Below are 16,555 nucleotides of genomic sequence, written 5' to 3'. Positions count from 1 at the left end.
GTTTTCTTGCCATCTTCTACTCAATTTGAAGATCTTTTATGCAGATTTTGGTTATCCCAGAGGCTGCAGTCACTGTACCCTCTTGCCAGTGCTGACACACAAAAGTGGGAATCTCATCTTAAGGAGTGTGTGCCTGTGGTACCCCTATCCAGATCTTCCACAATCCTGGACTCGGCTGTGGCTGCCCCTTGTGCGCACTCTAGAATTCGTTCCCTTTTCAGAAATGGTTTTGTTTGGCCTGGAGTAAGACAAGATTATCTCCATGACCACCAGGGGAAGAGTTTGTTCCTTCCATCTAATGCTCCTAAACCTAGAGGTTTTTCCTTTTTGGTTCTTTCATACCCCCAGAAAAGTTGAGAAGCCAGGCCACCTCTAGGACCCAACCTGCAGGAGAAACCAGCAGAAAGGATAGTAATCCTGAACAGCCAGGAGTACAGATTCCAATCCCACTGATAACCAGTCTGGGTGGTCACCCACCCGAGGACACCTGTGGTGGGCGCCTCTCTGCCCTCTGTACAATGATAGGTGGTTTGATTCAACATTTGATTCTTAGGTCAGCGACATTGTCTCAAGGGAATATGTCATAGATCACAAGGGGTCGTCCCTATAGAGAATTTTTTTTACCACGGGGCTACCAGGAGAACTCACAAAAAAAAATTGCCCTCAGAGATGCCATTCAGATTCTCCTGGCTTCCAGAAGGGGTGTTTACTCCAATCTTTTCTTAGTTCAGATACCCGGTGGGTCCTTCAGACCAATTCTAACATCCATCTACATTCGGACAAGTTCAAAATAAAATTGCACGGATCTGTAATCAGCAGTATGGAACAAGGGAAGTTCATGGGTTCATGGACAAAGGTCATAGCGGCAGACCAAGCGGATAACTGTGATCCCATGCCTAGACAACCTTCTAATTAAAACTTGTTCCCTGGTTTTAAAGAAAGCCAGCCCGGTACTGTCACAGTGAATGGTTTTCTTCGGGTTACTCTTTGACACCCTTCTACAATGGATGTTTCTACCAGAGGCCAAGATAGTCTCTCTTCAACATATGGTGCAGTCCCTCCAAGAAACATGTGTCTGTTCACTTTTGCATGAGTGTCCTGGGCATAATGGTCTTCTTCTTTAAGGCAGTCCAATTTGCTCAATTCCACTCAACGGAGTTCCATAACTACCTTGTCTCGAAGTGGAACAGATCTCACATACTGACTTCTAAAGGCATTGTATTGTCACCTAGAGTACATCAGTCCCTGTTGTGGTAGCTAAAGAGGACCAACCTCACCAGTGGATGTCCCTACAACATCTGGAATTGGATTCTTCTCACTACTAATGCCAGCCTCCAGAGTTGGGGGTTCAATTGTCCTTCAACATCATATCCATGGTCGGTGGACACTGGATGAGTGCAAGATCCCAGCGAATGTTCTGGAGCTGAGGGTAATACTAACGCCACTGGTCAAGGTACCACCCATCCTGTTTCAACAACTTGTGCATCGGGCTGGGGGGTACAAAGTCTGATGTCAACCTAATGTCATCTCTGCTGAACTATAAGATGAAGGACTACAGGGCCAGGTCCAGAGACCTCAGGACGTTGTTCATAGACACCATGGTGGTTGCTTTGAAAATTTCCTCTTGCCTACTCTTCCCTCCAGTAGCCATGCTCCCGTGCATCCTAAAGAAGATCAAAAGAAATCCACACACTCATCGTAGGTCCGGACTTGCCCAGGTGGTCTTGATACTTGATTATCATGCTGAAAGCTCCTCCGTGGATATTTCCGTTGTGAACAGACCTTCTCTTCCAAGGCCTGTTCCTGCATCAACATTTAGTACAGCTAGCTTTAATGGGTTGGCTAGCCTAATAGCTAAAGATTTCTCAAACTGTGTGGTGCAGACCATACTCTTGGTCAGGAAACCAGTTTCCACCTGGAACTAAAATCTGATCTGGAAGGCATACATTTCCTGGTGTGAGCAGAAAGGTGTTCCCTACATCTACATTAGGGCATCAGGCTCAGTTCCTTTAAGGACCAGTTGTTGGCTTGGTATGTGTTCTCCCAAAGAAAGCTGGCATTATTGCTTTGAGGTCCAAATGTTTCTCCAGGAATTGCTGCATGTACAGCCTTCGTATGTCCCCTGTGGTCTCTTTGGGACCTCAATCTTTTGTTCTCAGGGCGTTGTAACCTGGACCAGGAAATTGTGGTTCCAGAGTTTTGCCAGAATATGTCTGAGACAGGGTATAACTCGTTAGCGGGGCAGCACCTGGTATGCCACGTGGTTGTCAGTGCACACTTTTATGGAATTCTATAGATTTTACACTTTTGCGTCCAGAATGGTTTCTTTGCTTGATAGTTTCTGTGCATTGTTAAGGAGCACTTTCTCTGTTAGGGACAGCTTTAGGACGTCCTCATTGTACTCCAGTGTCTCCCATAGGATGTCATAGAAAATGGGATTTTTGGTACTTCCATAAAATTATTTTGTCCTAATCCATGGAAGACACTTTTTTTTGTTCTGTTTTCCTGTTATTAATGTTTGGGCTCAGAACTTTTTCCTCTCTATTGGTTCCTTTTTATTAGTTGTTTCACTTGTTATGCTCTTTTTAGGGGATTTGTTAATTAAACTGAAGTATGTTTAGCCAGTAGAGGTATAGAGGGGGAGGAGCTTTCTCATTGAAGAAATGTTTTGAGTGTCAGAGCTCCTCACATCCAAATATATATCCCATTGTATTCCAGTGTTCTCCAAGGATTATTAGAAAAGGATTTTACGTTATTTACCAAAAATGCAGTTTGCTTTTGTGAATTTGGCTGATTTTAGGTTCTGATTGCACAGAATCTGAGATTGCTGGGACTTTCAGTTCCCCAGGCTGCTCACCTTTGGATGAGGAGTATACCTGCCGCACTCTGTTGCAAATTATATGACAGGTCTGGAAAGTGTGAGGTCTGTGGCCCTCTGTGAACCCCTCCCTGAGTACTGCAGTCGCCTTTGCTGTGGGGGAGGAGGCTACATTAGGCTGAGTGTTAAGGAGAGGGTTGAAGATGAGGAAGGGGTTGGGCGATATGCCCTAGGCTGATACACATGGCACATGTAGTAAAGTGCCTGGAGCCTGGGGAAGGGCCAGCTAGCTTGAAGCAGAATAGTGTCTGGACTGGCTCAGATCAATGTCTGACCCTATAATTTAAACATATGACCATGCAAGCTATCTTTCCTCTAATGCTACCCTGTTTATAAAGCCACAGGTGTTCCCTTTTGCAATATGGAATTTTTAAAGGAGTGCTGTGTAATACTTTGCGAGGTGATTACTGCACCTAAACAACGCGTCATGTCAATTTACTCTTGTTCTTCTAATGAAGTCAAACAATAAATTATAATCTTGTTATTTTAGGAACTATGCTATTGCTGAACAAAGCTCTTCTTCAGTTTTAAACAGACTATATTATATCAATGATTTTTAACCTGTTGGTTGGGTGCCCATGATCCTTCAGGAAACTCCTAGCTTTTATCTTAATATTAATCACCCGCATTTCTTATTCATTGTATTTTAACACCAAATGAAGACAACAGTGAAATTATTAAATATAAGATAATGAACTTTAACTTTTGTATTTGGAATTTCAATTATCCTGTCCTCTACCTTCTTCTCTCTATAGCACTATTTTGTTTCTGAGCTTGAATTGTTTGTCCCTGGATTGTACTGGTCACTTGAATTAACCAGACATGTTTACGGAGAGGAAATAGCAGCTGCTATTGGCTTCACCAATCATCATCATCATCATCATCATCATCATCTATTTATATAGCTCCAGCAAATTCCATAGCACTTTACAATTTGGGACAAATGTAGTAATAGACAATACTGGTAATACAGATAGACAGAGAGGTAAGAAGGCCCTGCTTGCAAGCTTACAATTTATGGGACAATGGGAGTTTGATACATGAGGTTAAGTCTACATATTGCATTTCGGTCCAGCCAGACTGCAAAAGTAAAAAGTAATTAGTATGCTATATGATCCAGTAACACAACAATGTTGGTTAGGGGGTCAGAGTGTGTTTGTCTTGTGTAAAGGGTGTTAATAGAGTAACCTAGTGAGGTTAAGAGGATGGTTGAGGAATATTATAAGCTTGCCTGAAGAGGTTTTCAGAGAACGCTTGAAAGTTTCTATACCAGAAGAAAGTCTTATTGTGTGAGAGCGGGAATTCCATAGCGTGGGTGCAGCTCGAAAAAAGTACTGTAAACTGGAATGGGAGGATGTAAAGAGAGCGGATGAGAGACGCAGATTTTATGCAGAATAAAGTTGTCCAGATGGGAGATATTTTGAGACAAGTGAGGAGATGTATTTAGGTGCAGTTTTGTTAATGACCTTGTAGGCTAGTAGAAGTATTTTATATTGGATTTGTTAAAAAACAGGCAACCAATGTAGAGACTGACAAAGCGGTTCAGCAGAGGAAGAACTATTTATAAGGGCAATCAATCCAGCCTCTGCATGCAAAATAGATTGTAGGCGTGAGAGTCTGTTTTGATCAAGACCGGTAAGGAGGGAATTGCAGTAGTCAGTGCGGGAGATGATGAGTGCATGAATTTGAGTTTTTCCAGTGTCTTGTGTAAGATATGTACATGTTCTGGAAATGTTTTTTTAATGTATGTAACATGATTTAGATACAGTGTCGATATGGGGAAAAAAGGATAGTTCGGAGTCAAAGATCACACCTAGGCAGCGAGCATGCGGGGTGGGATTTATGGTCACGTTGTTAACAGAAATAGAAATGTCAGGTAGGTATCTTCTGTTGGCGAGTGGGAATATTATTAACTAGTTTGAGTTGGCAAGAGGACATCCAAGATGAAATGGCAGAAAGACGGCCAGTAACGCAGGACAACACAGATGGCGAGAGATCAGGAGAGGATACATTTGTGTCATCATCCACATAGAGAAGAAACTGAAACTGAAATTAAAGGAGCTTATTAGTCTCCAAGCAATGCGGTATAGATAGAGAATAGCAGAGGATCTAGCACTGAGCCTTGTGGTACTCCAACTGCTAAAGGAATTGGAGCAGAATTGGAGCCAGAGAAATTAACACTAAAAGAACGATTAGATAGGTAGGATGAGAACCAGGATAGGACAGTGTCTTGAAGACCTAGGGACTGTAGCGTTTGTATGAGAAGAGAATGGTCAACAGTGTCAAATGCAGGAGAAACATCCAGGAGAATTAGAAGCGAGTAATGGCTTTTAGTTTTACCAGTGATCAAATTATTGACCACCTTAGTCAGCGCAGTTTTTATAGAATGTTGAGAACGAAAGCCTGACTGTAGAGGATCCAAAAAGTTGTTTGCGAAAAGGCAGCGTGTGAGGAGAGTGTAGGCAAGTCTCTCTGGAAGCTTGGAAGAGGCATGTGAGCTGAAAGATGGGACGGTAATTTAAGAGAGTTTGGGTCAGAATTATTTTTTTTCAGAATAGTTGTAGTCACTGCATGCTTGTATAATGAGGGGAAGATGCCAGTAGAGAGCGAGAGATAACAGATTTTAGTTAGTGGTGGAATGAGCACAGGAGACGGAGATGTAACGTTTTGTGAGGGTGTAGGTTCAAGAGGACAGAACAAAGAGTAGGAGGATGAGAAGATTAGAAACAATTCATTGTGGGATAAAATGAAGAGAAGCTGCTGGGAAGGAATTGAGCTGATTGCTTGTCGAAGAAGATGATACCAAGATGATATTTTGAAGATTTTGTGCTGCTTTAGTGTGCCGTGGCTGACATCGAAGTCAATGTGTAGTATATATAGTGTGCATATTCGCTGGAGCCACTTGATCGAGGGCTGCTAAGGTTTGATGAAAATGTGGTACTGTCGTATCAGGGGAGGAGAATGTAGAATTTGGGGAGAGAAGGTGTTGGAAAGACGTGGAAAAGTGTTGAAGATAAAGAGAGTTACAATTTCTGCGGGTATGAAGAGGCTTTGTAGAGTTTTACAGCAGAGAGGTTAAAGTAGTGGGGGTGAGCATGTTGCTGATAAGGTGAATATCCGAGAAGGGGAAAGGTGTATTATGGAAATCAGAAATGGAGCATTGTCTAAACATCCTGATGGTAGAGGTGGAGAGAGGAGGCTAGAGAGTAGTTTGTAAGCAGCACCAATGAACTACTGAGCTTCTCTTTGCAATGGAGACTACACTAAGGGAGCTAGTCAGTAGCTGTGGAGAGGAAACATAGAAGACTAGAAAGCCGGTGCTATGTTCAGTCTACAGATTGTATTGCACACAATAATGAACTATACAGAGGAGGAGAGAGGACAATCAGAAACACATAAGCAGTACCTAATTGAAGAGAGATTTCACAGGACATTGTCAATGAGTACTTCCTAGTGTTCCTTTAGTGCTAACATCCCCTGAGTTATGTTTTACTTGATTTGAAGCCTCCATTTATTATTTTGTTACTTCATGCTCCATATTCAGTAATTGACATGATTGATTTTCTTTTTTTCTTTTAGCTTCCCCTTACAGTTGGAGAATGGGCAGACCGTAGAAAGGACAGTCGCTCAGTACTTTAGGGAAAAGTATAATCTCCAGCTGAAGTATCCTCATTTGCCTTGTCTGCAAGTTGGACAGGAACAGAAACACACATACCTGCCTCTAGAAGTAAGGAATACCTGATTGCAGACAGATATTTTAAATGCTCATAGTTATATGGAGAACTTGAGGTATATCTCCAACCTATATAATTAACTGTGTTACTCCAGGAACAAACTGTTTTGGTGTTATGGTAACTACTCATTTTGTATGTCAGTGATGTGATAACACCTGACAGAAAATCTGTTCATTAATGTGTTTTCTGCCTTTTACACACAGGTCTGTAACATTGTAGCTGGCCAGCGATGCATCAAGAAACTGACTGACAATCAGACCTCCACTATGATCAAAGCAACAGCCCGGTCTGCTCCGGACAGGCAGGAAGAGATTAGCAGGCTGGTGAGTTGTTCAATTCGACTGTAGGAAAGTAGCTGCTTCTGTTTTTATATAATTACTCTTGTTTATTCTGACTAGCTTTTGGCAGTCTAGTAGATTCCAAGGATCACTGCATAAGGTAGCGGTTGGCCCTATCCCTTATGGCAATGGATAATATTTCCCATAATACATGGGGTAGAACATGGTGCTTGCATTGTAAGTGTACGGTGCAATGTGTACAGTTTTTTTACTTTCATGAATACTGGTCATTTGGACTTTGTGGATATCACTTCTCTTGCAGCTTTGCTTCCAAGTCTTGTATTTGAAACAAAATGATTTAAAAGATATAGAAAATGTCTACACATTCATCAAAAAAAAGTTTATTAAACTATGTGACAGATCAGGTAAAAGTGGTCATCTACTTTAAAGGGGGTAATCCTATAATTTGACACCATTGGAAGGGTGGGGCTGAAGCAACAAGGGTCCTCATCTGTCACGAACATGCGCTGTTTCAGTCTCTTGTGTCTGGTTGTGTTAAAGGATGTGTATCAACTTTTTGCACCTATAGTTTTTGTGCTTTGTTATGTAAATCCACTCACATTGACCAACTATGGTGGCAGTAGGGCCACGTGCCTTACCCTTTATCCCATACAGTGCCCTTTCCTTGAAGCAGCCGGTAAAGTGATGTTTGCTTATTTCAGGTAATGTTAAGTACATTCTGCTAGAGAGTCTATCTAAGCAACAGTTGTACGCATGAGGTTTAAATTAAAAGACCACTAAATCCCAAAATTTAAATTTTAAGATATGAGTCTTAAAGGTTAAACACATTGTTCAGTATTAACCTGACATTCCACTACAGCTTTCTTCAAAAGTAAAGTATTACCTCCCCACTTCACTACAGACAGCTGAAGGTCTTCCCACATCTTTAGGACAGTGTCCTGATGGGATCTGATGCAGGTCAAAAAGCTGCTTCTGCAGGTATTTGAGTTGCTGTGACATCACTGGCCCTGCCCTTGTGTACCAACCAATCCACACAGTGCATTTCTGCATAGCAAGTCTGCTAAGCTGGCATTCCTACTCTGCCTGCTGAGTTAGAGAAGCACCTCCCTCCTAACAAGGCAACCTGCTGCAGAGGAGTGAAAGAGAGCATGATGGACATATTTAGTTAAGTATAAACACTACAGTTATCTCTTGTATATTATTCAGCCTAGTAATGTATAGCCCTTGAAATATAGTAATTTCAAATGGTATCTTTACTTGCTCTTAAAAAGAATACTTTTTAATTTAAGAAATATTTTTTTTAAAAAAGTTGTCCACTAAGGTGGACATATCTTAAAATGATGAGATCAGTCATGGATAGTCCATCCTCTTTAATACTGCTGCAACTTGTTCACATACATAACGCCAACATTTTTACATAAAGCAACATTCTTTTCTGTATAAGTTAACAGTGTGTGTATCTCTGTATGCTCCCCAAAGGTGCAGTTGAACCCTTATAGGTTTGCTTAATGTTAGAAAACTGTTTTGTTTAATTAGAGTGCAATAATGACTTTTCTTTTTATTACTCAGGTTAGAAGTGCAAATTATGATGCAGACCCATTTGTTCAAGAATTCCAATTTAAGGTGCGGGACGAAATGGCTCACGTGACGGGGAGAGTACTTCCAGCACCAATGTTACAATATGGAGGGAGAGTATGTGACAGCAGCACCTTCCCTGTCGATATATATATTCTAGTATTTTGTATGTAATGTATAGTATGTTGTATATTTATCAAACATGGTGGCGTGAGTACCGCGTTATTTACATCTTTGCTGTTTATTGTTTTCCTCTCAGTGGTAATGTGGGTTCCTCATTGATTCTCTTATTTTGTAATATTAGTGGTAGTACCAGCTTCTTTATGTTCTTTACTATCGCTCTGTATTCTACCATGAGAATAGATTCTTTTGAAAGAATTGGGGCACTTAAACTCATGAAGTGTGGTGTTACTCAGGTGCATTCTGTGTCCATGATATAACTAACTGATGTCCTGGTATTTATCCTCTTCGTATGTCTGCATTGTTTATAGAGTATATACACTGTGGTGATAGGAATACAGCAAGTACACTACCTGCAGTGTGCCGGTATAAGCAGAAGGATAAATGTCAGTTTCCTACAATGGGTGCAGAAAATGTTCCTATAACACAACCATAGGCTTACACCTTCATATTAATGTTGGGGTTTTAAGATTGTATAATGCTTTCTCTCACTTGTGCCTTAGACAAGGGTAAACATTTTTTGTCGAGATGTTTACTGACAGCATATTTAATTTTTTTCATCTTTTCTTATATCAGCTGAAATAATAATATAAAAATCATGGATAAAAGGCTTGAAATTTGGGAGTTTCTAGAAATATTGGAACTGTACCCAAAGGGAATAGCCTAAGGAATCTTATTTAATTTGTCCTTACTGGCTCTTAACAACCTGACCACTACTAAAAAACTCCTAAGAAAATATTTTCATACTATGTAATGTAATCTATAGGCTATTTTCTGTGGAAGTCTATATTTATGATGGCTACGTTTGTTTGATAAATCAGTTGTCCAACACTTTCTTCATCTATGTTTTTTATTTTGTATGTTCTGTCTGTTATCTTGAACATTTATCTATTATGTCGGCCATAAACTGTATGATCCTGTCACTCAGTTTCCAGTGGGGTCACACTGGATAACATCCTGCCATTTGGCTTTTGGACCAAACAGCTGGGTACTGTTAGTGCAGTTGGAAGATTGGCCCGTGTGTGTGGTCATCTTCTAACTACAATTACCAACATGTGCAATAGTGATCTGATCAATTTCATTTGTTTTTAGTCATAGGGGTGGTTTTACCACCAAACACTCTGTGATATCAGGTCACGTGCAGAATATGACTGCAAATGTAGTATGTGTGGAGACCATTTAAGCTAGCAGAGCTCAAGTTATACTTTTTTTACAGACCTATCCCTTTTCACATTTCTTTTGTATCAACTGACTTGTGGTTTTCCTACACGCACATTACATGCTTATTTATTTTCTATATATATTTTATTTACTTATTTTTGAGATCCAATCAGATATTAATTAGTACGTATCTAAAAAAAAAAATCAAAAGGTTACCACACACACGCACACACACACTTTCTAGAATTTCGGCTATACAGTGAAGAATTGTACATTTACAGCTCACCCAATAGTTTGGATGAGTTAAAGAATTGTTATCTCAGTGACATCTCTCTGAATTTTATACAATGGGGGGTATTCAATTGACGGCGGGATCGCCGAAAATCCCGCGCTCTAAAAATATTACCGTTATTACGGTAATCCTGCGCGGGAAAACCGTTAACACGGTAATTTACTCACTGATATTACCGTATTAACGGTAATATTTTTCAAGCGCAGGATTTTCGGCGATCCCGCCGTCAATTGAATATGCCCCAATGTGTGATTTTCATTGAATATCTGCCATACACTAAAATATTTCTATTCAATAACAATCTACTGTGTAACTAAAAAGTAACAAGTGTAGTTACCTTATTATTAGGTGTACAGCTGGATAATTTGTAAATAAATTGTGAAATATAGAATGCATTTAAAATGCATAGTCCAGAAGATGGGGAGGTTGCTATGGTTTTGTTACGATTCATGTTGGTTTTTTTGTCGTGGTAAATAAATCCAGAATATTTATATGAATCTAATTTTCATTTCTTTTTTTTTTTTTCTGTCTCACATGAACATCTTCCTTTCTTCTTAAGAACCGCACAGTGGCAACTCCGAGCCATGGGGTTTGGGACATGCGGGGAAAACAGTTCCACACTGGTGTGGAGATTAAAATGTGGGCCATTGCATGCTTTGCAACGCAGAGGCAGTGCAGAGAAGAAATCTTGAAGTAAGACATTTCATGGGCTGGACCTAGACTGTACAAAATAGAGGGATTTGGGAAAGCTTATCATAAAAAAAGAATATGGTTAAGTAATGAAATGGTTTAGTTATATTATGTTAACATTCTTGCTTGATTGTTTATTAAATTGTAAGCCTAATTGGAAAAGTCTGACGTGTTAATTTTTATAACTGAGGAATATATTGTTAATGGATTAATATGAATATAGAAGATTTACACCTGTTATGTGGCTTTCACATAACCATTCCAATGTTCCAATCCCCATCCCTATATTTTTTTTTATTTGGAAATTTTAGTCTGTTTCAATGTGATGTTTAAATGTGACCAATAAAAGCTTGTTTTTAGTGACCGTGTAATTGTCTGCTTTATAGAGGATTCACAGACCAGCTGAGGAAGATCTCAAAGGATGCTGGGATGCCCATCCAGGGTCAGCCATGCTTCTGTAAATATGCGCAGGGTGCGGACAGTGTGGAGCCAATGTTCAGACACCTTAAAAACACATATTCTGGTCTCCAGCTCATCATCGTCATATTGCCAGGAAAAACGCCAGTATATGGTAAGTTAAGAGCATAATGCTATTTTGTTATATTACATGGTTTAGCTCACCGATTTATTGCCTTTTTAGTATTTTTTATTCAACTTGTATAATTATATTAATATGATGGCTGAAGCGTGTTTCCCAAAGATTAAACCTACTGAGGCAATTTTCTTCAACATCCCCTAAAACATAATTGTCCCTGTACTGTTTCATTTCCAGTTGACATTGTAATATAGTTTTTTTGTATCTGGGACACGGAGACAAAGGGATACAACGTCACTAGCAGCTCCCAAGCAGATTCAAACATACATAAAAAGCAAGTCTCTCAATGTCCATGTTCTATGGTTAGATCTCTTAACCACTGTGCTACTCCTGTTTTATATATTTAATTTGCCCAAGAGAAGTACCTTTTAGTGAAAAAAAATGTTTATCTGTGTCCTACATCATAGGGATATAACATGGCTTCAGAGGGGTCAAAGCAGAAATGTTGTTAGGCGTTTTTATTCTAAAACTATATCTTGGAAAGATTAGTTACAGTGCCACAGTTGGTTGGAGGGGTGACATGTTGGTGTTATGGTTTCAGGAAGGTCACAAGAAATTCAGCCATCTGGTAATGTACAAAGACAAATAATGTTATGGGCTGCTTTAAGTATAAGCAGGTGCAACTGCCCTAGCTACTCTGTGAGTAATTCTGCATGTCATTGTGACAACTATGCTTGCCACTGTAAAACTTCTTGAGCTCATGCTAGTCCTATCCATCTGAAAGTGTGCCATGTGATTGTTCATTGCTCTCTATAATGGCATTTGTCATTTTCTCAGCGGAAGTAAAGCGAGTTGGTGACACGTTGCTGGGGATGGCTACACAATGCGTCCAAGTGAAGAATGTAATAAAAACATCTCCTCAAACTCTCTCAAATCTGTGCCTAAAAATTAATGTCAAACTGGGAGGGATTAACAATATCCTAGTCCCACATCAACGGTAAGAAAATATTTTTATTAATTTGTCTTCTTGGGATGGAACTGCTGAAGTCTTCTTTAAATGCTTTATGTGGCAAAGTCTGCTACTTACTTTTAGTCTGCAGCTGTCACAATAATTGTGTCTTTAGGTGACTGTTGGCCAAAGAACCTTCTGCATAGACATTAATAGAAAATAGTTAGATTTGTAGGATGAAAGAAGGCATTACAAAAATAGTGAAGTGGAGTGGCAGATAGCAGACCATTATGGAGATTATTTGTTATGACAATACCCCGCCCAGTGATAGTAAATGGGCAGATTTCACATTTTCCCTAAACTTATAGGTTTCAATTTCAATTCATGTTTAGTTTATTACAATATTAATAACTAATATTGCAAAAGCCCATTGTTAATGGTAAGGACTATGTATTTTCAGAAAACCATCCATGTTTCCACAGTAACTACCGTATTTCCCCATGTATAGGACGCTCCACTGTATAAGACACACCTATATAAATCATGTGAAAAAATTGAGGATAAACATTATCCTTAATTTTTTCACAGAGTATTTGTGCAGCTTATTCAGAGGAGAGACAACGCTATAGTGAATTACTGACTTACCCTGTCAGATGATTCCTCTGTCTGGTAAAGTCTTCTGTCTTCTCTCTTGTCTGATCCTGAGTGATCTGACAGGGTAAGTGCTACTACCCCTGTATAAGAAGCACCCAGTTATTAGACATAAAATTTTAGGGAAAAAGGTGCCTCTTATACATGGGGAAATACGGTAAATCAGAATTGTATTTTCTAATTGCACATTGTAATGTGATGCAATTTTGCAAATATTTTCCTGAAATAGACAGCAGGGGTAGGTTTATGCCCTGAAAATTAATGTAGTGCTCAATTAATAATTAATTTAAAAATAGATTAGATGATAATTGTGCATATTGGTAAATTTACAAATTGGCAGCAATAGACTGTTAAGTGTGTGACCAAATTTGGACACCGATGGCAACAAGCGACTGGATAGGTCTTTGTGTATCCAGCTTTATACATTTAAACAATATATAATTCACAACTGAGGTGCTTTGGCACCTGCTCAGCCTCTTTGAGACAGGCTGAGGGTCTGGAACTAGAAAAGGTATTTTGGGTATGCAGGGCGACATGGGGTGCATATGGATGCCACAACACACCTGTCAAGCATTGCATACTTCCTAAGTACATCTCCATTATTTTTTTTAATACTAAATCTTTGAACTCTTTGTACATATACAATGCTATAAAAATAATCTAGAATGTATGGATTCACCTGCCAATTTTTTTGAAATTGAATGTTTTTATGTTCCTTGATATTAATATGTACATTTTTCCATAGACCGTCTGTGTTTCAGCAACCTGTGATCTTCTTAGGAGCAGACGTCACCCACCCACCTGCCGGAGACGGCAAAAAGCCTTCAATTGCTGCTGTAAGTAGCTGATTTTGCAGGGTTGCTATTTATGATAGTATTGTCTTTCACTGTTTTAGAAGTGTCCTTTTTGTATACAAATTAATGCTGAATAGTTATCATTTAATTTTTTTTATCCAGTTAATATCTGCTCACTGTGACTATTTCTCCTATATCCTATCAGGGGGACGCTGCTACTTTCGGGTAGTGGTAAGGGTGCAGGAGCTAGTCACTAAATAGATAACTATTGTATTTGGACCTGTCTACATGACAGAGGTTCCATTCTTTTCATGTCTACTCTTCCAGGGTTCAGCTCTTGTCATCATGAGTGGGGCAACAAAGGGGAAAACAGGCATAGGCGCCCGGATGCCCAGGGCCTTAGTACACTGAAAAACAAACTGATGGGCTTCATACCCATCCGACTCAGGATTTACATCCTAGACATTCAGGTGCCTCTGCCAAATTGATTTATTTTTCCATTGCTCTCCCCAAGGACAAGACAAAACAGCTGGCTCTCAGGAATGCTATTGCGCTTCTTCTTTTATCAGGAGTGATCATCCCTTCCTTGGAACAGAAGACTCAAACCTTTTCCTAGTCCAAAAGTCAGAAAAGTAGTTTTGGACTTGAATCTCAAGTCTTTGAACACTAATAGAATAGACAAGTTCAAGATGGAGTCTCTCCGGTCTGACGTAGTGCAGTACTAGATGGCAAGCCTATCCACATTCAATCGGACACCGTCACGGATGTTGCATATGTAAATTATCAAGGAGGAACCAAGCTCGCAAATCTTGACTTTGGAGGAAGACTTTCTTCCAGCAATCTCTGCAGTGTACAACACAGCAATGGAGATTTAGGAGGCAGGTTTTCTGAGCAGGCTCTCCAAAGGGATTCAGTCTGCTGGTGCAGAGATGGCCTCCTGGCACTACAAGAAGGTGTCCACATTATGCTTTAGGGAAGCATGCTTTCTTGTAACTTCAAGTGGTCTAACTCTTGCCACCAATTCTGATGCTTCCTCTTGTCCTCAAGAATGCCAAGAGGAAGGGCGTTCTGGTCATCTTCGTGGCACCAGATCAGTACGCTTACATTCTAAGCATGGCGACAGGCCCAGGATGGCTACTTCCTTTGCGGGATGATCTTCTGTTGCAGGGTCTGTTCCTTCACCCAAGACCTGTGTGCTCTGGTTTTAGCGACATGGCTTGAGAGGCACGTGTCTTTCAAAAGAGTTATTCAGACTATGTTAAAAGCCAGAAAGCCAGTGGCTGCATGCGACTATCATATGGTGTGGAAGAATTATAAGCTTTGGTGCAAGTGCAAAAGATTCTACACTTCTTCCTTTAGGCTTTTACTTCTTTACTTTCAGCAGGATGGACTGGATGGTGGACTTAAGCTTAGTTCTCTTAAAGTTCATGTCTCTGATTTTTCAATAAAAGAGAAAGTTGGCCCTGATCCCGGAGGTCCAGACTTTCTTAGAGGGTGTTTTACAAAAACAGCCTCTAAAGCTAACAGCTCTTTAGCTTTCTCCATCTGAACCTTTTGAAGATGTTTGACTTTCCTTCCAGGCATTTCTTTGGCTAGACAGGTTTCAGAATTGGGGGCCCTGTCTTGCTGGCCACACTTCTTGATTTTTCACAATGACAGAGCAGTCTTGAACAAATGTATATGGTTCTCTACGACATGCAGCAAAGCAGAGTTAGCCGGCTTCTAAGCAGACTATCACGAGATGGATCAGGTCCACTATTCATCAGGTTTACTTTAGTACTAGACAGCTAGTTCCAGAAAGTGTTTCTGCTCACTCCACTTTATCAGAGTCCTTTTTGGAGGGTCACGTCCCAGGGCTTCAGCGAAGCAATTATGTCGACCATCCACCTTGTCCTTTGTACACATATTTACCATATTTTACAGTTTTAATGTGTTTGCATCCAGGAATAATAGCTTTGGGCGAATAGTTTTGCATTCAGCTGTGTCTGAGCCTTCCTTTCCCTAGGGGCAACTTGGGAATATCCCCAAGGTAGCAGTGCCTCCCAGATCGAATGTAGGAGAAAAGAAGATTTTTGTACTTACCGTTAAATCCATTTCTCTGAATCCATCTGCTCCCCCACCCTTTACGCTCCGTATTCAATTCTGCATGCTGTTTGGACTGTGTGTTAGGGTAACACAATAAAAGTAACCAATCATTTGGGGCTGTACAAATTGTAATCTGAGGTTTGGTGGGATTGAAAGAGGGGAGAAGCTTAAATTGTTCAATGGTTAACTTTTTAATGACCAGCTCTTGCACCGTCGCCACAACCCCAAGGTAACAGTGTCCTCTAGAAGGATTCAGGGAAATAAATTTACCGGTAAGTACGAAAATCCACTTTCTCCTTTATCCTATCTGGGGGACACTGCTACTATGGTGTTGTATGAGGGAACATGGAGTAGGCACTCAAATAGTTAACTAATTTAACGTTCTGCCGACAGGCTATATCCCCTCTGCAACCCCCTGCAAACCTCAGTGTGTTTTGAGTGCCAGAGCAGTACAATCTCTGGTGTACTCTTCTTGCAAAGATAGGCTTTTTGTTTAGCTGATAGTTTAATTAATTTTATTTGTTTTTAATAGCGGTGCTGGAACAAGCACACTACTCACAAGTTTCAGCTGAGTAGTAGCAGTCACAGTGAAAACAGCAGAGGCTCTCACTGGCTGCATTTTTCTCTCCCCTACAGATGCTGTCTGGTAAAATCCGCAGTCATATTTGTCTGAGGATCGGCGCTGCTCTGTTGGGCATAGAGCGCCGGACTCCAGCATATGCTGATGGGCGG

General features: G+C 40.3%; 1 protein-coding gene across 7 annotated transcripts in view; it reads left to right on the top strand.

Moving 5' to 3' along the window:
- The window catches only part of AGO3 (argonaute RISC catalytic component 3), a 123,313-nt gene that overhangs the window by 70,613 nt on the left and 36,145 nt on the right, over nt 1-16,555 (top strand). For all 7 annotated transcript variants that reach the window (XR_012688072.1, XR_012688071.1, XR_012688070.1 and 4 more), the window contains 7 exons: nt 6,458-6,605; nt 6,816-6,935; nt 8,481-8,603; nt 10,679-10,812; nt 11,196-11,380; nt 12,182-12,341; nt 13,690-13,780. Coding sequence is in view for 3 of the 7 variants with exons in the window: in XM_075195468.1 (XP_075051569.1) it covers nt 6,458-6,605; nt 6,816-6,935; nt 8,481-8,603; nt 10,679-10,812; nt 11,196-11,380; nt 12,182-12,341; nt 13,690-13,780 (961 nt within the window). In the remaining 4 variants the exon portion in view is untranslated. The remainder of the gene's footprint in view (nt 1-6,457; nt 6,606-6,815; nt 6,936-8,480; nt 8,604-10,678; nt 10,813-11,195; nt 11,381-12,181; nt 12,342-13,689; nt 13,781-16,555) is intronic.

The sequence above is a fragment of the Mixophyes fleayi genome, chromosome 2, assembly GCF_038048845.1.
Source record: "Mixophyes fleayi isolate aMixFle1 chromosome 2, aMixFle1.hap1, whole genome shotgun sequence".
In the NCBI taxonomy this organism is placed as follows: domain Eukaryota; kingdom Metazoa; phylum Chordata; class Amphibia; order Anura; family Limnodynastidae; genus Mixophyes; species Mixophyes fleayi.
Note: the sequence above shows the minus strand (reverse complement) of the source record. Positions and strands in the feature narration are given on the sequence as shown.